At 41.7% G+C, this 20,805-nt stretch overlaps 1 protein-coding gene across 4 annotated transcripts in view; it reads right to left on the bottom strand.

The window, feature by feature from the left end:
• LOC117425235 (C-type lectin domain family 4 member E-like) overlaps positions 1-13,450 on the bottom strand; it is a 50,528-nt gene extending 37,078 nt beyond the window's left edge. For 2 of the 4 annotated variants that reach the window (XM_058994057.1, XM_058994061.1), the window contains exons 1-5: positions 13,272-13,450; positions 10,433-10,522; positions 9,942-10,043; positions 6,672-6,746; positions 6,528-6,590 (exon numbers count right to left, since the gene is read on the bottom strand). In XM_058994057.1, coding sequence (XP_058850040.1) covers positions 6,528-6,590; positions 6,672-6,746; positions 9,942-10,043; positions 10,433-10,522; positions 13,272-13,353 — 412 coding nt within the window. In that variant the 5' untranslated portion in view covers positions 13,354-13,450. Of the gene's footprint in view, positions 1-4,002; positions 4,158-4,948; positions 5,101-6,527; positions 6,591-6,671; positions 6,747-9,941; positions 10,044-10,432; positions 10,523-13,271 lie in introns of those variants that run through there. The other 2 variants (XR_009307956.1, XM_058994063.1) reach the window with 2 other exon arrangements.
• Between the last annotated feature and the right edge of the window lie 7,355 nt (positions 13,451-20,805).

Here is a 20,805-nt window from a genome sequence, read left to right as displayed (position 1 = left end):
TGTGTGTGTCTGGCTGTGTACCTTGTAAGAATAAATGACCACAAGGGGGTGTGCAGCTGTAATTGCTGTCCCCTCTGAAACCAGGTTTTGTGTTTTTAGATTTTCTGTTTACTAATTCACAGTTGCTATGGTTGCAAGGGGTCGCGCAGTCCTGGAGCTGACAGTATTACGTGCAGACAGTATCGCTCACCAGCACTGACCTCACTTCAGTCCCTGCAAGAGGTGAGGGGCAGCTGGCTCACTGCCATCTAGTGTCTGGGCTGAGCTACTGCACTGTATTATCTAGGCTTTGTATGATTTTGTGTTTGTTTTTAGATGAATAATTATACAGAATATCTTAAATTGGATAGTGTTGGATTATACAATGTTAATCAAATTTAGAAAAAAATGTAATAAATGTAAAATTCAATGACAAATGTTTCGACAGACTCTTTCATGCTGCAGTGGGAAGTGACATCAGTTAATCAGAGTCTGATTGCTCACATTCCTGTGAGTGGGAGTTCCTAACCCAGCTGAAGCTTCTTTGTTCTGTTGATTTCAGTAGAGAAATGGCTTGGCCGGTACCTCAAGGAACAGGATTGAAACTTTAAACGCAGTGAAAGGACGGATTCTTACCAGATTATACCTGTCATGTGAACACAAAACCCCGGCAAGGCACTTCTGTACAGAGTAAGAATAGTGGGTCACAATATCTCTCTCTCTCTATTTGTTTCTCTTTAATATAGAAACAGTGAATGCTGCAGTACTCCATGGAGGTTCATGCTGCAGTGTCTTCTTATTCTAAAAGAGGTTCAGTGCTGCCAGAGAGAGGTGACAGTTTATCTGAGCAGCACTTCGCACCACAGGCCAGGTAAGCCACAGCAGGTGTGGTCAGAGCTGGTGTGTCTTACTGGTTTGCAGCTGGTCGTGCTGGTTCAGGAGACTAGGTGCTGGTTGAGAAGCTGGTTAAACTGTGGAGGTCAGAAGTGACCTGTTTGTTGTCTGCACCACTGCACTCCACGACTCTATCTGCTGTAAATCCTCTCTGGGATTGTATATACCAGCTGGGTGCCCAGGAAGAGGGCCAGTAAATATTGATTTCCATTCCCAGCTCTGAGCTGCTCACCAGGTTCTCTAGCCTTTATAACTCTAGATCAGCAATGTTAACAGAGTTCAATACAAATAGAATAAAAAAGAATTCACAATAAAAAATGTTTAATTAACTCAAATAATAAACAAAATTGAATAGTCCCCCCAGAATCACTACCAAATACAGTGTAGAGGGGTCTACAGAGTTAAATACAAATACATTCACCTGCTGCTCCCTACAGCAGCAGGGGGGTATGATAGGAATGCTGTATATACAGGGAGCTCTGCTTCAGCTCAGGGAAGAAAAACACAAATGGAAACAAAGGGAAGAGGAACAGGAGCTCTCCTTCTCATTTGTTTACATATTTGGTGTTTTATACACTGATAACATTTTATCAATACAGGCTTGTGAGGTAACAACCTTAAATATGGGTAAAGACAGAAGGCTGCATATTCAATACAGAACCTGCAGCTCCCATCATCCTCTGCCCCAGCAGTACCAGTGAGGGATGATGGGAGCTGTAGTCACAATGGCGTCAGCCACAATATTCTATAAAAATTATCTTTGTCTCCCTTTTAAAAGTTTGTGGTATACCAGGGTAAAAGCACAGCAAAATATATTAAAAGCATATTTGAAGCACAGCACAATCATGGTAAAGCTAAGGCGAGCAGGTGAAGCACAGATATGTATTGTAAAGCATTTACCAGGGTGAACTTTTATAATGGGTAGCTGTGCAGTACAGGGATATAAAATGATAATACTAATCTACTGAAGTAGTTGTTTCAGTGGGTTCATTGTAGAGGTAGTGGACAAAAAATGCAAACACCTGGGTAAATGAGGGACACCAAGTATATTGAAAGCAAGGGCTTCCACACAGGTGTGGCTCATGCGTTAATTAAGCAAATAACATCCCTGCATGCTTAAGGTCATGTATAAAATTGCTGGATAGGCCTGTTTGCCTATAATTATGGCTAGCATGGCTGCAAGAGGAGACCTCAGTGGCTTTGAAAGAAGGGTGATTGTTGGGGCGTGTTTGGCAGGAGCTTCAGTGACCAAGACAGCACAATTTACTGATGTTTCACGAGCAACGGTGTCTAAGGTGATGTCGGAATGGATCTCCAAGGGAAAGACATCATCAGCAAAGGGCAACAGTGGCCGGAAGTGCATACTCCAGGATCGTGATATCTGTGCATTAATTCGAAGTGCAAGGCAAAACAGGCGAGCAATTGCAGATCATTTGACTGCAAATTTCAACCTGGGGCGCGAGCAGCCAGTTTCATCAAAAACGGTCCACCGAAAACTCCACAGAGTGGTCTACCATAGTGGCCCAGCGCCCTATTAAGTGACTTTACATTGGTGTTTCCATTTTTTTGTCCACTACCTGTAGCACAGAGCAGAGCCCTCAGATACAGTTTAGACATGATCAGATGGACAGCAGGAATACTGTCTGGATTATGTGGGACAATCAGTCATCCCTCCCTGAGCCACTAGGGGGTGCAACAATGAAAACAAACCTTCTATCAGGTAGGGCTGGCCCCTCTCTGTGAGGAATCAGGTTGAATCTCCCCATCATTACGATTAAGCCTTTGATTCCCAATCTTGTTGTTGGGGTCCTCATTCAAGATGTGGAGCTTTCTTCACTGATCGGGTCTTTCTGTCTGTCCCACTCTGCATGGTGAACATGATAACTGTTCCTACCCTCCTAGAGTACTTTCACATTACATTTGGGTAAATCCAATATTTATTTATTTTACAAAAGATCAGGGTTAGGGAGTCCCCTGGGTGGGTGTGTGCAGTCCCTGGGTGCATGTGTGTAGTGGTTTTAAATAAACACTGACCTTTCTGTTCACGTTGCTAAACTACCTAAGATCATGTTTATATCTCAGCTGCACTTTCATATTGTGAGATTCTTAATGTTTCAGTTTTGTTTCTGAACAAACAATGCAATTCTGTTCTCAAGGCCAGACTTCATTCAGTACAAACCACCACCAGCTCATTGTTATCTCTGCTTTTTCATAATGTGGAATCAAACGGTTAATATGGTAATGTTGGGGGTGACCTGCATGCTTGTCTATCTGAACTGAGTTTCTTCTATTCTTTCTAGTCTCTCTTTGTGCTTCAGTAACCTTAGCTTCCTTTTCTCCTGATTATCCTCTTATTAGGCTATCACTGCCTTAGTTTCACAAATCCTTTTATATTGCTTTTTGCATGAGGAATCGAACCAGGTCTCATAGGAATTCCTCTGTGGTTGTAGCTGTGCACAGTCTTCACCAGACGTGTCATCACTCTTATAGTCATCAGGCTCTTTACCACCATCATTTGTCCTTGTGGCCCAGAATCTGAAAGAGATGAGGAGCAATGCCAGTCAGTATCACAGCACTAAACTGGACATGCTCACTGTTTCACTGCCTCACTTAATTAGCACTTAGTGAAAGTGTTTTTCTTTTTCTTTTTTTTTTTTTTAAACTAGACAGTTACTAGTTTCTTAAACACATATAAAAATACAATTGAGTCAGAAGGCTTCGAGCTTTGTGAATAGGACCCAGTTTCACTGCAGCACTTAATCAATGCTGTTTGCTTTTTAAAAGTTCCCCACAGTAAACCTGCACTGTCATTTTGCAGTTTTCCCCTGGTTATGCTGTGCATTAACTATACTTTACCAAGGCTTGCCATGATTTTTAATATGCTTTACCATACCTCTGTGGTCTTTCCAATGCCTACCTATGCTTTACCATGCTTTCACTGTGCTGTATTACACTTGCTATGGTACATCTTAGCGCTCTCATGTTAGGGGACACTAAGGAGGGCAGTTTGTTGTATTAAAGGAAGCACACTGTGTTGTCTCTCCAGTAGCTTCACTGTCACTTTCTATAGAACATGGTTTATCCTATTAATCCTCAGCAGTGATTTCAGAATGAGGTTGAAGCTCGTACTTTGCTTTGACATTGCCAATGAGAGGAGTGCCGTCCACCCAGAGCCAGGTTCCTTCAGTAACAGCGTCAGTCAGGCCGATCCAATGGGATTGCTCTTCTTTGTCGCTTATTTTAGCCTCATGTGTGATGTTCCAGGCCTTATCCGATAGGAATCTCTGAACAGAAAACAAACCTCTGTCAGTTGAGCTGTGTCTGTGCCTGTAGTCTGCCATCTAGTGGCAAGTGTTTGAAAGTGAAGCTCAGTTTTATTTGAATAACGTTTGCTTCTGTTTGAATGAACTATTCTGCACATTGTTATCATACATGTGTGGCAAGGATTGCTCAGGGTGACGTCAGACCAGGAAGAGACAGACAATAATACTGCGAGTGAAGAGCTGAAGCACGGATTTAATAATAAATAAAAAGGTTGATCAAAACAAAATACTTTTATAAAACAAAAACGGCACATTTGCCAAAACAGACACTACAAAACACAGTAAACAAACTCAGAAACAAGCACCGTGCTGGTTTGAAGCAGCATGACTAGCATTTATTATTTGCATCTTTCACTTCCGTTCCTCCTCTGAACAAAACCCAACACTGAGTGAGAGATTTTCGCCTCTTGTGTGCAGCTGTGCCTGGGCTCGATTGCTTATCAATCATTCAATCGGGCCCCGGCACAGTCTGCACGTGAACTACTTTGACAGGGAAGGCAATTAACCATTCTCTCCTGACCTAAAACCACAGTGCCCAAATACATACATTTTAAATGAAAATAATACCACACCCCGTGCACCAATACATACAAACATAAAACAACAATAGACAATACAGAATTAACAAAATACACACAGGGGCGGGGTGTACCCACCACACCATGTGACTTCATTTCCAGTGTTAGCTAGCAGTGAAGTGAGCAACAGAAATGTGTATTGAAAATCTAACATTGTAAAGAAGATAGTCGTACCTGCTCTGCATCGCTCTCTATAATCACCAGGTGCCCCCCCAGTGATGTGCAGTTATCACGGCTGGAGTTCCAGTTCATTCTATCAGTGGAGAAGTAGTAACACTTGCCATTGAACAGCTCCCAGTTCTGTGGACAGGCTTTACAAACTCGCTCTGCACAATGAGAGAAGGAAGCAGTGATGATGTACAGGTTTGATCTAAATGACCGATTCATTATGGACTGAAGCATCTTGAGCTATAGACTTGAAGAAGACCATTACTTACAAAGACATGAATGGACCAGCCCACCAATCACACTCCTTGAAATAAGGACCCACTCACCCTTGGAAGAGGTGTCTGTGACGGGACAGTACTGGTCCAGTGCTGAGTATTTCTCTGAGTTGCTGTAGTTCTTCTCCAGTGTGAACACCAAGCAATAATTGACACAGGACTATTTTTAATTAATGCTTAAGTATGTTTAATAAACAATTGCCCCACCCTTCTTAGATACAGACTTCATATTTGCTAGTTTTGGGGTTGCTTTTGATTTGATTGTTTTTCTCAGAAATGTTATCTATAATCTTGAAAAACTTGAAAAACATTCTTCAAATAACTCAATTAAAGAGACACTTTATATTGTCTGTATTTCCTAACAAAATATCTTCCAGGTTTAATATCCAGTTATACTTGTTCTGTATCATTTCTCTATTGTTGTATCTGCTTAGATCATTATTTGCCATGCTGTCAGGAAAGTGCTTCTGAAAAGGCTGAATTTTTCAACACCTTTCTTTTTTACTTCTGTGGCAATGTACCCCACAACTGTGTGTATTTTTGTGTTTTATGTTGTATGTGGCGTGTGTTAATGTTGGTGTATTGTAGTTGGTACACGGGATATAATGTGGGTAATGAGCATGATGTTTAAAATGTTTAATTGTATTTAGGCACGGGGATTGCGCTATCACTTCACCTGCATTTAAAGTATTTAATATGTGAGCACGGGGTTGCAGAGATTTAGTTCACATGCTGGGATTCAAGTGAATCCGTTTTGTTAATCCGTTTCAAGTGAATCAGTTTTGTTAGTGGTAATCCGTTTTGTTTGTCTATTTTATTTGGCCTCAAGTGCCGTGTCCTGTTTTCTGTTTAAAACTTTTATTTGTTTCATTAAACCTCCTGAGCGCAGCCACTGCGTTTTCAGTTTCAACCCCAGTACTGTCTGTCTGTGTGATTTATTCTGGCCTGACGTCATTCCTGCAGCTATCCTGTCACAACTCCATACCCCAAATCCTAAAATGTTGTAATATGTCATCTTTTGCATTTCTGTGGTAGTCAAGTAGATTTTCATAAAGAAAATCCCACAGCCATGATTATTGTTTGAAGATTTCAATATTATAAAGCCTGGTATATGTTATCACCACTTTATTAGTATTACCATGTACTGAATGTACCGGCTGCTTTTCATTGTGTTCCGTGGCTACTGTCCTATAATAATCCAGTAGCTCTGAACCAAAGAAATAATACAAAATATAATGCTGACATGAAATCAATTACTTTAGATCTAACGCTGAAAAAATAGATTGAATAGAATGTGAAACAGCACTCACCTGTGGCAGAGATGTTGGTGTAGTTCCTTTCCAGTTCTGAATACTTAGTCTGCATGTGTAAAACTGCAATGCAGAGTGCTTTTGTCAAAGAGCTGCACACAAACCCTACTGTCTCTATACACTAGAATGTGAAACAGCACTCACCTGTGTCCGTGTAGTTCCTTTCCAGTTCTGAATACTGGGATTGGAGTTCGAGGTTCTTGGTCTGGAAGTTAGAAACTGCAATGGAGAGTGCTTTTGTCAAACAGCTGCACACAAACCCTGTGACACAGATCCATAATCACTATGAATAGCTATGATACAGTAGGCTAGTTTTAACTGTTGTGTAATACAATACAGTATCCAGATTTGAGAGGGATCCAGTGCCCTGTACACACAGCTTTTATTATAAAATACAGCTTGACATTCATGAAACTGTTCTGGACTGGTGTGGCTTCTTTATTAACAATGTATTAAATTAGGATGAATGAATACCAAACTTTTATTTAATTCTTCAAAACAGTACTTGGAAAGATGTCCACCATATCAGAGTCATGTGTCTTTGGGTACTGGATGACAAAGACCTAACGCTTTGAGATACTGACTTCATACTTGGCACACATACAGTTTGTATTCTGTGATTCCCTTGGTTGATCATGGGTGTCGGTCAAAAAAATTAACCCTTTTGTGTAATTTTTTTTCAAAGCCTCATATCTCAAAGTGATTTAATATTTTCAAGGTTACATAAACTCTGCATGCTTAATGTGTTGGTGCCTGTGAAAGGATGGTGGACAATTCACTGACACACACAGGAGACAGAACTTTATTTGTAATGCTGCTCAGGCACACTGATTTATTTTAGTCCGCAGAGGGCGCTGTTGTCCGTGGCTTGAATACCGGCAATGGTAATCAGGTCTACAGGAATGCCAACACAGGTAAACAGATCAATGCGAGCGCACTCACAGGTGCTCAAAATAATAATAAAAACAAAAGGCGAAATGAAAAGGGAAAATAAAACACAGTAATAAAACTACAAAATAAAGGTGCTGCTTACGCAGTGCCCCCACTGCCGCTAAGCCGGTCAGCTCGTGTCTCCGCCCTACGCTGTTATGCACTATACCCTGGGGTGGCCAGGGTTCCCTTATCACTATACACATTCCCTTGGGTACGTAAAAAGAGATTTTCATCAAATTGTTTATTTTTTTCTGGCTGTTTTCCTCAGCCGTGCTTTCCTGTTTTGGTCGCTCGCTCCAACCACTGGCCTTCTCAGCCAGCGTCTCTGTGTTTCCAATCATGGCCACCTGGGAATGCATAACCTAGCGCAGTTCTTATGGGCCGAGCAATCCCTCAAGGCCCGCCTCTCAGCCACTCAGAGAGAGGGAAAGCCAACACACCCTCTTCCCCACCTCTCCGTGTCACTGCCATGACTGACAGGTGGAGCTACGAGGCTGCTGCCCCCTTCCTGTAGTACCACGCATGCGCCAGATAGTCAGCACAGATCTCCCCCTGTTACAGTGCCATATTGATGTCATGTGACTTGAGGTTACATCTACGTAGAGACGACACTTTGAGCTACTGTCTTAATGTCTGGTACACAGCTGCATTCTTTGATTCTCTTATTTGTATTCCATTACCTTTGGTGTCCATTAAAAACGCCCCCTTTCACTGCTGCATTGCTTTAATCCCTGACCATATCAGATGTTTTGACATTGGGTCTTTATAGCTGTGAAACAGTGAGGCTGTATTCTATGATTCTCTCAATAAAGTTCCATTACAGCTGGTGTCCAGTAGAAATGAACATTATCTCTGTCACATTGTTTTTAACCTCTGGATGTGATGCACTGAATCAATGAATGAGACTGATCTTTCACATTCCCATAACTTCATGTTTACAACCCATTCAGTCTGATATGACACGCCCTTTAGATCAGGTCTTCTCAAACTTTTTTTGCTGGGACCCCCTTTGGAAAAGTTTCAGTCTGTTTTGTTGTCTGCTATGGTTTGTTCCCATTGGTTGTTGTTTGTCTGTCTGTGCCCATTGGTCTTGGTGTGCGGCTCAGGGCCAATGGGATGTGTCCAAAGCCTGGTATTCTATTTGCATAAAGGGCGGGATAAGCCTGTAAGAATGCGCTGCAGCGATGTTCAGATCCAGTGCTCCAGATAGTCAAAGCACTGTACTTGTGAACTCCACGTGGTTTCCTGATTGATGAGTACATCTAGTTGATGTAAGTACAATCCGTGGCGCCCACAGCTGATAAAACATTTTTATGCGGGTACTCCTATTACAGTTAATTACCCCTCACATTCCATTGTTGTGCACACGCTTTTACTTAACAAGCAATGGTATTATAATAATCACGTGGGTGGGAGGGACGGAGGGGAGCGAACATTTCTGTGGGTGGTACAATCATCGATATTTTTTCGAACGATTATAGTTTGTGTGCCCAGTTAATCGATTGCTATTTGGAGGCTTAACTGACAGCCCTAATTGATGATAGGCAAGTGAAGGTTGTGTGATGTGTACCATCACAGTGATTTTACTGTATATAGTTGATTAACTGTCTCAATTTTGCATTTATGTAGCAATTAAAACATGCAGAGTCTGTGTGTATTCTTTGTTGATGACTGTAATAATGTTAGTATTTTGTATAATGTTGTGTAATAGGTTAGTTAAATCCATATGCAGTGAGTTGTACACAATGTTCAGCACTTGATTAGATACCGGTATTCATTTATTTGTCCCTCATCATCAGTCCTATACAGGGGGTATAACAATAACAAATTAAACTAATTGATTTAGGTGTAATTATACATTTCAAATATTTTGCCTTGTTCAGTCAGCTGGCACTTTGGCAAAATGCCCAATCAGAAATTAAGACAGATTTTGCTGTATTAAATAGATTTATTAATTTGTTTGAATAATAATTTATCAAATTCTTCAGTATCAATAAGCCATGATAAATTGTCTCGACTCATATCAAGTGCCACATTCCTCAGCTATGGTTGTTTAAGATAGACAATGTGTTTGACTAATGTACTTTAACTCCACTTATATTAATAGAGAATTTCTTATTCTGTTTAAAATTCTTATGAAATATTCTTGCATTGATCTTTTTGTAGCTTGTAACACATCATCTGCTGTAGGTAGCATTCTGTGGTTTGTATCGTGTGCTGTGGTTAGACCCTAGTTTGCACTGTAGTATAGTTAATCGTACATACTACAATGCAAACCATGGTTACAACCATATAAACCACAGTTTCCACCAAAAAAACATGGTTATAAAAACTACATTTTTATACCCAGGACTGGCTGCAGGGCTGCTGTGAGTTTCTAAACCTGTTACTGAATCTGTCAAAACAACTCACTGCCTTTGAATTGTGCATAATGCTGTATTATTGATAATGTGTACACAGTGTGTTGTGTGCAATACTCACTGTAGACTGAGAGGAATATAATGGCAGCCACTGAGACAGCGCACAGCCCTGCCAGGACCAATGCAGCCCATCTGTATGGAGGAGCTTTACCAGCAGTGGGGTCTGAGGAGAGAGAGAGAGAGAGAGAGAGAGAGAGAGAGAGAGAGAGAGAGAGAGAGAGAGAGAGAGAGAGAGAGAGAGAGAGAGAGGATTCACACACAGTATCTATAGACACAGAACTCTTGTAGTTACAGTCTCTGTTGGGTTCAAGTCTATCAGCAACATGCATTCCTCAAATACAGACTCAGAGCTACCAGAATCATGACATTCCTACAACGTATCCACATGTAAAAATGCCTCAGGAATGGCTAGAAGAACATGAAACACTGAGTGAGATAGGAGCGTATCGAAAAACAGACACCGAGCAACTTGCTCTAAATAATGTCCTGCCTGAGTTTCATCACAATTGGATATCAAGCAGTTCTCTTGCTTTAACTCTTCAGTGATCTCACCCGCTGTGCTGCTGGAGGCTGCTTGCTGTTGATGGCGGCTCGGAGCATCTCCAAACTTCACTGCAGCGTAGGTGACATCATCTTCCTTTCCTGTTTGTGATGATGAAGGAGAATTGAAGATTTCACCAGCACAGGAGACTCTGTGGGTGACATTTTCCTGATAGTAAAGTTAATAGCAGTGCTTCAGCACTGGCCGATCTTTTCACATTTCAGAATTCCCCTGTGGGAGGGGGGAGGGGGGGAGATTATTATTTTTATTTATTTATTCTAAATTCGAAGAACATAAACTTCACTGTGCCAGGAATCTTTCCAAAGGTGTTGAAATCTATGTAAGATTACCGGTAACTATACGCACTGTAACATTTGTTCAAGTTTATCTTTGTTATGAAAAGTTATTTTATTGAGGCAGATGATTTAAAAAAAATATTTGGTATGTCATACACACAAACATAAATGCATTATTTTTACTTGAAGTATATTTAAAAATCTTGGTGCACATGTCACAAATAAGTTATTTTTACATGACATGTACCTTCAATTAAGATGTGTAAATGTGTATTGTTGTGCTCTCATTAAATACGTTATTTATATCCAAAGTAACAACATTACAATTACCTGAATGACCTAAGTTCCTGTGAATGTCAGAATATGATACATACGTACTGCAGTTTGTGTTAAAAATGTCTATACTTTACATTAATACAATAATCCAGTATTTTACGACAGTCACCATTTATTTATTTATTTTATTTGTAGTGGCTTGATGCAGGAATCTGTTTAACTGTATATTCAATATTGGTGTGCATCAGTGTTATGTTGGGTCCACAAAGTATTTTTGAAGTCTATTGTCTTTGTTCACAATTTGTTATAAATACAATGTTGCTTTTGATTTGTTATTACGAAAGACAAGGTTCTTTTGACACCAATCTGTACTGGAGTCTTTTGTAAGGTCAGGATAGGGCTCTCTGTTTTGCATTGTTAAACTACAGTGTTTTGTATTTTCTTTTGCTTTTTTAAATTTTATTTTACTATGTGTTACTGTTAACGGTACAGTATAGATGCATTTTGTTCAGAAGCAACTTCAGCTCTGCAGTATACATCTTGTTTTGTTCATTCAGCTCATATTCCAATAGCCTAAGCATAATTCCCATTATGTTGTAAACATCCAGCCTTAACAATATTATCACCTATGTATTTAAATATCTTGAGTTATTTGAGACAGAAGCAAAATATATAAATAATAATCAATAATTAATAAATCGATGGGTTTCTTTTTATAAAGGCAGCAGCTAAATCAATAATAATACAAGAGTAATAATATGCAACTAAATTGAGGAATACTAAGCTATTTATGAATAGCTTCAGTATCAAAAGAGAACATGTTTGCCCTCAAGTTTTTGAGAATGCAGACTGTGCTTACATAACAGTTTGTTTATAGCTTCCAAAGGTAATTTTTAGGGTATTTTTTTAGTGGTCCCAAAGCTTTGCACACTACTCTGTATAACTTGTGTGATTTAAAGCAGTAGGGTATATTTAAGTTGAATGAAAGAATATTTTGCATCACAGTATCTTTTTTTCAAAAACGCTCACACTATCGATGCACCTCTCCTTTTAGACATCAGAAGGCCTGGTTAAATATGAAACATAAATACAAGCCCCCCTCCCCAAACACAGAGACGCACAAGAGTGCTCTGCAGGGAAGGCTGGTGCACATGCAACACTTCAACAAGCGTGCTCTGCAGGGGAGGCTGGTGCACATGCATCACTTCAACAAGAGTGCTCTGCAGGGGAGGCTAGTGCACATGCAACACTTCAACAAGCGTGCTCTGCAGGGAAGGCTGGTGCACATGCAGCACTTCAACAAGCGTGCTCTGCAGGGAAGGCTGGTGCACATGCAACACTTCAACAAGCGTGCTCTGCAGGGGAGGCTGGTGCACATGCAGCACTTCAACAAGAGTGCTCTGCAGGGGAGGCTGGTGCACATGCAACACTTCAACAAGCGTGCTCTGCAGGGGAGGCTGGTGCACATGCAGCACTTCAACAAGAGTGCTCTGCAGGGGAGGCTGGTGCACATGCAACACTTCAACAAGAGTGCTCTGCAGGGGAGGCTGGTGCACATGCAGCACTTCAACAAGAGTGCTCTGCAGGGGAGGCTGGTGCACATGCAACACTTCAACAAGAGTGCTTTGCAGGGGAGGCTGGTGCACATGCAGCACTTCAACAAGAGTGCTCTGCAGGGGAGGCTAGTGCACATGCAACACTTCAACAAGCGTGCTCTGCAGGGAAGGCTGGTGCACATGCAACACTTCAACAAGAGTGCTCTGCAGGGGAGGCTAGTGCACATGCAACACTTCAACAAGAGTGCTCTGCAGGGGAGGCTAGTGCACATGCAACACTTCAACAAGCGTGCTCTGCAGGGAAGGCTGGTGCACATGGCAACAATAACTTTATTCTAATTTTTATGATGTTTACATTTATTTATGTTTTATACATATGTTCTAAATGTATTTAAGTCCAAGTTCTGTATTCTAACTTTATCCATATTGATGTTATGCAAAAAACACTTTGCTTTTGAACACTAGCCATGCACATTTTAATTTTTTTGTCTGCTTTTTTCTGTTTAAATCACAGAAGCGTTTGTGCAATTAAAAGCTAGACTACAGTTCTCATTACCAGTCTATGGTAGTTGTTGCTCAGACGATGTTTACTGGAGAACAACATAGATTTCAAGTGTAATGTTTACTGTATAAATTCTGAATAAGACATCTTGATCATTCTTATACCAAACTCCATCTTTTAAAATGTCAGAAAATGACTTTTATAATGTATAAAACCTTACCTGTGCTGGTTTTATCAGCTGCTCGTTTGCCTTGGTTCTTTTGAGAAAAGTCCACAGTGGAGTAGAGAACATCACTGGACATCTTTCTGGATTTGTGTGCATCAGATTGGAGTGAAACCAGGGAGATCTTGATAGGACTGCAGCCAAGAGTGAGTGTACCAGATAGCGGATAGGAAGTGTCTGTTGAACCCTGGCTGCTTTAACACAAGATTCTTCTCTAATAAGGCTGCCCATTTAGTTCCTCAAAAAAAAAAAAAAAAAAAAAAAAAAACACTTGATCCGTTCAGCAGCACCGACCACAATGTTAAATTTAGTTCTTTACACATGTGAAGAGGAAGTTTAGAAAGACGTCTGCTTGCAAAATAAAGATGCAAGGGACCTCTAACTCTGGTCAAGCACTAATACCCTGTGACAACAGCAAAGTTTGACTTTGCAGCAGCATTAACACACCCACCACCAGACTAGTGTAATTGATCAATACAATAAGAGAGTTTGAGAGCTTTCTTTAGCCTTGTATCAGATATGCTGTTTGCTATAGCATGGGCTTCTTTATAACCTTCACATGTTACACCTACAATTGCAGTTCTCTCACCCCCAAACTGCACACGATGACACAACTGGTACAATAACATTGTGACAAAAAATAAAATCAAAATCAAAATATTACCCCCCTCCACTTCCACTATACAGGATGAAGCGTGACCCTGGTATAACTGAGAAACAACCCACATACTCACACACTGAGGAAGGACTGCAATAAAACAAGCAGAGGACCTTTAAAGAGATCCACACTTTATATTACAGCAATGTTGATGGCAGTTACAATAGTATACACTACAGTATAAACTGGGGCTGTGATGTTAGGGTTAAAACCCCAAAACAAAATGTAAAGTAAATTAAAAGTTTTTTTACATGACAGATCTCTTAATTAATGGTGCATAAGAGGAAGCATGTTAGTGTTGCGCTGTGCAGTGAAACACACTGTGCTCTGAAGACTGTGCAACACTGATTTGCTTCCCTGCCTCACCACAAGACCACAACAAAGCCCAATAGACTGTCACTTCCTGCCTTCTCTCCCACTTCCCTTCTCTCTACTACATACGGCACACCTTGCAACCACATCAAAACACTCAGATGAGTGGCTATCATCTCTATTGTTTGCCTAACACAGCAAATCACACCGATGTGTGCGGGAACAAGCAAGCTCCTGCACTTAATAAAACACAGTATAGCCTGGTCAGCAGAACCTAAACTACAAGAAATGCACAGAACTTCCAGTTAGCCAGTCAATTCAATCTGAGCAATATGCAAACGATACTTATTATGTATTGAAAATGAGATTTAACAATGGTAACTACAGACCAATAATCTTGACTTCTATTCTATGTAAACTTATGGAAACTATAATAAGATCCAAAATGGAAAATTACCTATATGGTAACAATATCCTGGGAGACAGTCAGCATGGTTTTAGGAAAGGGAGATCGTGTCTAACTAACCTGCTTGATTTTTTTGAGGATGCAACATCGACAATGGATAATTGCAAAGCATACAACATGGTTTATTTAGATTTCCAGAAAGCTTTTGACAAAGTCCCGCATAAAAGATTAATTCTCAAACTGAACACAGTAGGGATTCAAGAAATGCATGCACATGGATTAGGGAGTGGTTAACTTGCAGAAAACAGAAAGTACTGATTAGAGGAGAAACTTCAAAATGGAGCGAGGTAACCAGTGGTGTACCACAGGGATCAGTATTTAATGATTTAGATTCTGGTATAGTAAGCAAACTTGTTAAATTTGCAGATGACACAAAATAGGAGGAGTGGCAAACACTGTTGCAGCAGCAAAGATCATTCAAAATGATCTAGACAGCATTCAGCACTTGTATGGGCAAGTTCTGGGGAGAGAGAGAGAGAGAGAGAGAGAGAGAGAGAGAGAGAGAGAGAGAGAGAGTGTTCTAGTTAGCCAGCAGTGCTTGTGCTAGCATCCACATCCCTCCACCCCCCTTCACCGCCTTTACAGCTGCCCCTAGGCTTGTTGATGTGGAGTCTGCGATCAGCCTAAAAAATCCATGTGGAGCAGTTTCACGAAGCACAGGAATAAGGGTCCAAACTGTCTCAATATACTGAGCTCATTTCTGCTACTCAGTTTTATTTCAGAAGAATATTTTAAAGTGTTCATAGTAAGGTGTGCTTGAATTCTTTTCATGCTAATCATTTTATTGCAGCTTTCTCTTTTTCAAAACATTAATTGAATTTAGAAGTATACAACACAGGGTTGAGGTTTCAGTGGCAGTAGTTCCATTTTCTCAGAGTTTCTATGTATTCCATTGCAAGGCCGTAGCCAGCTATGCGGCATGGGCTTCTGTCAAATCATACTAATAATTATTTATTTAGGCACTTTTACAAGCTGCTTTGCTGCAAAATAAAATGCATTTCGTCCCTCTTGTAAATAAATTCCCAAGTCCTGCTGATATCTATAGCCTCTGTGCTCTTCAAAATCTGAGAATAAAGGAAGGGACAGTATAAGGAAAACAGTGTTGTGATTTATCATGACTGGCTACCGCCCTGCATTGTCCTTTGTATTTACAAATCTGTTCATAAAATCATTTCCCACTAAATATTATGGGCTTTTGTCTTTACCTCCTAAACTGTTTTTATAGGTGTGGATGTTTGTTTGTTTCTATGAAAGCTTGTGACTCATATCTTGTGACACTTTCTGGGATTGATGTGTAAACATGTGGTGAAAGGAACCATGCAACATCATTGCAGATTGTTATAAAAACACATTCCAAACATTATTAGATGTCCGAGCATAGTCATTGACGAGCTGTGGTGTGATTTACATGTTAGACAGGCTCTGTCCTTTCTATCACAAACCCAAGAGCCACAAGATGAAATAAAAAGGCCTCCAAGCAAGATGGCAGCCAGTTAGACTGAGCAATACAGAAACATGACTTCATAACAAAATATAAATATTAGAGCAAGAGAGCTGTGAGCAATTCAGCCTGATTGCAAACATCACACAAAGGTACCGGAGGGGTTACAATGGTACATGCATCTATACTAGATAGAGGATAGGCACAGTCTGTTTGAAACTTCTGGGAAGTAAAGGGTTTCACTTCCCCATTCAGCAATGCTCATCTATATTAAAATATAACTAACACAGCGCTGACCAAGACGCTGTTTTTCTGAAATGATGATACTCTGTGGATTGAGGAAATTCAAAAGCTCAAGGGGGCTAAATTAAAAACTTCCTGTTCTGCACAACTTAATATAGCCAGCCTTTGCAAAAAGCAAAGCACAGTTCAGCATCACACAGGGGTGCAAAAAAGTATGCAACCACACTGCTGGTAATTTCAGTCATTTATTTATTTATTTATTTATTTATTTTATGTATTTAAAATCCAAGACAATTGCCTGTTTTTTGTTCAGAAATAATTGTAGCAATATAACTTGTGGTCATCTGTCTGTCAGTTTGTGTGGGACAGTCTAGGTGCTCACTGAGTTTGTTACCTGTGCAATATCGACATGGTGCAGAAAAACAGAACTTAGGATCTGTACAAAAAAGAAAAGAAAAAAGCTTTGATTAGTGTAACTGGTATATAACTGAGAAATCTAAAGCACTGGTTTACACATTTCCAAATATTTTATACGTTATATTTTAGGACCATGAGGGCTGTACAGCTGTAAAGTGAATCCTCTTTACAACAGTGACAGAGGGGCAGAGATTACAGCCAAACCCTGGAAGCACTTCACTGCAGAAATCAATTCAGCTTTAAAAAGTGCTTGAAAAGTGACGTTTTTATTGGAAAATGTAGTGAGCCCCATAACAACAATGCACAGCTCTGGCCACAAGCTTGCATTACGCTATAGAGTTAACTACATGTGCTTCACAAAGTCAAATGAAACCTGCTGAATAATGTTATGCTAACATATTGAATTACATACCGCTTTGTAGTTTTCCAGACAAATGTGACATTTCAAAATCTAACATGAAATACTGTACTGCTATTATGGCTTCCGGTAGACTTTTGTGATACCATTTTGTATTTCTTTATGTTAAATAAAATATTTCAATTATGTTCATATCGTTATTTTTTTTTTTTTTTATTGTCTCAATTCTAAAATTCTAGCTGATGCAGAACTTTTGGCCATAGCTGTATACTGATAGAAAACACACTGAATCAGTTGAATATTTTGAAAATGTGGATGGTAACATTATCCATTTTAACATGATTAAATTGATCAGTGTTGTTTTCCTTTGATTTCAGGAGAGGTTGTGTAGGGGGAGAGAGACTTAGTGAGAGAGGGAGGGGAGGGCAAGGATACTGTAGATCAGAACAAGATACAAAGAGATTGAGAGAGAAAACAAAGAGAGAGAGGGTGTGACTCAGGTAATGTGACATATAGATCATCTAAACTTGTTGAACTGGTGTGCGTATGTGTGAGGGGTGCGTGGGATGTGTGTGTGTGGGGGGTGCAGGGGATGTGTGTCTGTGTGTGTGTGGGGATGCAGGGGGTGTGTGTCTGTGCGTGTTTGTGTGTGTGTGGGGGAGCAGGGGTTGTGTGTCTGTGTGTGTGCGTCTGTGTGGGGGAGATGGTGCGAGGGATGTGTGTCTGTGCATGTGCGTGTGTGTGTGTGTGTGGGAGAGGATGACGGGGATGTGTGTTTCTGTGTGTGCATGTGTGTGGGGAGGTGCATGTGGTGTGTGTCTGTGTGCGTGTGTGGGGAGTGGTGCGGGGGATGTGTGGCTGCGTGTGTGTGTGTGGGGTGGTGCAGGGGTTATGTGTCTGTGAGTATGTGTGGGGGGTGCAGGTGGTGTGTGTCTGTCTGTGTGGTTGTGTGTGGGGGGGGGTTTAGGAGATGTGTGTATGTGTGCATGTGCATGTGTTTGTGTAGGGGGTGCGGGGGATGTGTGTTTGTATCTGTGTGTGTGTGTCAGTGTGTGTGGGGGGGGGGTGCAGGGGATGTGTGTCTGTGTCTGTGTGTGATTGAGTGTGTAAGTCTGTCAGTGTGTGTGTAGGAACTATACCCTGTAAAGGGTTAAGTAAAAGAACTGTTAAAATAAATACATTTATCACTGTTGCAGGAACTTAAACTCAAGACAGAAACAGTGCTATAATGCGCACAGTGGAAAAACACAGATCTCATTCAGGGGCTTAGAATAAAGGTGTCAACCACAAACTACACTTTACAGTTACCCGCAGAGGCCCAGTTAAACTGGACGCAAGAAATGCCAATGAAACAGCTCACGTGATGCTTAAAAAGCTAAATGCACAACCTGACCATATAGGGACAAAGCAAGGGAGACTGAAACAGCAGAAAGCTGTAGAAACTAAACCTGCTTTGACTTTCAGCCTCCGAGCGAAGAGAATACTGGTACGACAGTACTGACTCAGCCACAAGCCTCTACGCTGCATCGGCTGAGATACAGAGACACAGGTGACAGGACAAAGAGTGACAGAGACTGACTGGTTAAACCTGTCGTAAATCAACACAACTTGTGAAGCTGTGTCAATATATAAATACCTGTACTCACTGACACAGATGCTGTGTCAGTAAATAAACACCTGGAGCCATTGACACAGAAGCTATGATTAGATTTCACCAAGCTACTTTGTCATGAATGAATCACATATCATTTTAACCATGCTACTACCATTCGTGTTTATTTTAAAGTGTTATAACAGTAAAGCAATGGGCTATGCAACATTGTCAACAGTGCATTCTTCATAGCATTAACGTTTTGAAATGAGCTGCTTTTACAATCACTATGGCATAGTTCAACGCACTCCGCAGCACTCAGCTTATCTCTCCAAGAGAAAAAAAGAAAGCAGAAAACAAATTGGTAAAGACCTCTTAATTTATTTCATGTAAATTTATAATCCCGACAAATACATAAAAAAAAACACGTTCTCTGATACTGAAAATCTATGTTATCTGGTTAAAATCCCCGATCCCTGCAGCTTTTGAATTCCGATTCCCGATTGCCGATTGCCGATTGCCTTTCAATTCGAAGACGACCACCAATGACATTACGTATGGGATATGCCTGCCCATTGGATAGGTATCGCTGAGCTCTCTATACCAGAGGTGCCGATAGGCCCCTTCCTGGGATGATGCCCCGCCCACCGAGGGGATAAAACCGCCATCCAAAGGAAGCCATTTCTCTTGTTCCTTCTCAAGACGGTACGGTAAGACTTCTGTGTTGAGCTGAGCATGCTGATAGAAAAGAGCTTCTCGAGTCGATTGTATTTCCCTTGTATTCTCGCCGCTTTCCCGGAATCAACGACTTTGAAAAAGACAAAGCCTTTTTTGCCTTTCTGTCTTTCAGCGGCCTCCTCGCTTGCGTGGTAGGCTGCTCTTTGTTATCTGTCTGTCGTGTGAGAGCAACTGCCTGTGCAGTCACCTGTGAGTGGTTGTCTATTCTTTCTGAGAGTACACAGTTCCTCCACGGGGCTAGGCCTTGCTGTATCCCCACTGTTGAGTGACTCTTCCAGCCGCGCTCTCCTCCACGGGGCTAGGCCTTGCCGCATCCCCGCTGTCGAGTAGAGAGGGACGAGGCCTGTAGCATCTGTGAGGCTTTCCAGCCCCGGGTGAAAGAAGCTCTTTTGGAGAGGGCCACGAGGGCGAACTCCATGTCCTCTATGGACAGACCGTCGGCGGCTCTTGGAGCCCCATAACCCCTCTTCCATGACCTGTCCCAGGACCCCCTGCTAGGCACCCCTGATGTGCAGGCCGCCCGCAGTCGCTCCCCATCTCCGCAAGCGAGAAGGGTGAAGCGTTCCAAGCAGGCAAGGGACATTATGGACCTCAAGGCCCAGATGGCCCAGGTCCTAGGGCTCTTGGCTAAACAGGTGCCGACGGCCCATGCCCCTGTCCAGGCCTTGTTGCAGCCCCAATTGCCATACCCCCTCTCCCCCAGGAGAGTTCAGGGTGGATGGGAAGAGGCATCCCAGCTGGCGCAAGAGGACACGCTCTCCATAACAGCCTCTGGGGATGAGGCCTCCTTCTCCTCTGACATGCAGGTGGGCGAGACCCCTGCTGAGCAAGAACCTGGCTTTGAGGTAGCCTCGGAAGCCAGTGTCCCCTCATTGTCCAGCTTGGTTTCAGCACTTCTGGGACATGCTGCAGGGGATCAGAGTAATAAACTATCTCAACGACTTGTTGATCTGTTCCCAGTCGCGAGAGGGCACGGCGGTCGTGACAGAGCATCTGGCGAGGCTGGGCCTCACCATCAACGATGCAAAGAGTCGGCTGACACTGGTACAGTGCACTACGTTCCTGGGGCTCCAGCTGGACTCCAGTACGATGCGCACATACCTGTCAGACGACAGAGTTGCAGCTATCCAGGGTTGCATCTCTGTGTTTCAACAGGGATTGCAGGTCACCCTACTAATGTGCCAGAAACTATTAGGTCTGATGGGTGCAGCCATATTGGCCATTCAGCTGGGTCTGCTTATGCGCCCGCTACAAGCGTGGCTCAATGCGTTCCACCTCAATACCAAATGCGACAGACACCGTCGGCT

The sequence above is a fragment of the Acipenser ruthenus genome, chromosome 20, assembly GCF_902713425.1.
Source record: "Acipenser ruthenus chromosome 20, fAciRut3.2 maternal haplotype, whole genome shotgun sequence".
Taxonomy (NCBI): domain Eukaryota; kingdom Metazoa; phylum Chordata; class Actinopteri; order Acipenseriformes; family Acipenseridae; genus Acipenser; species Acipenser ruthenus.
This window is presented reverse-complemented; position numbering and strand designations above follow the sequence as displayed.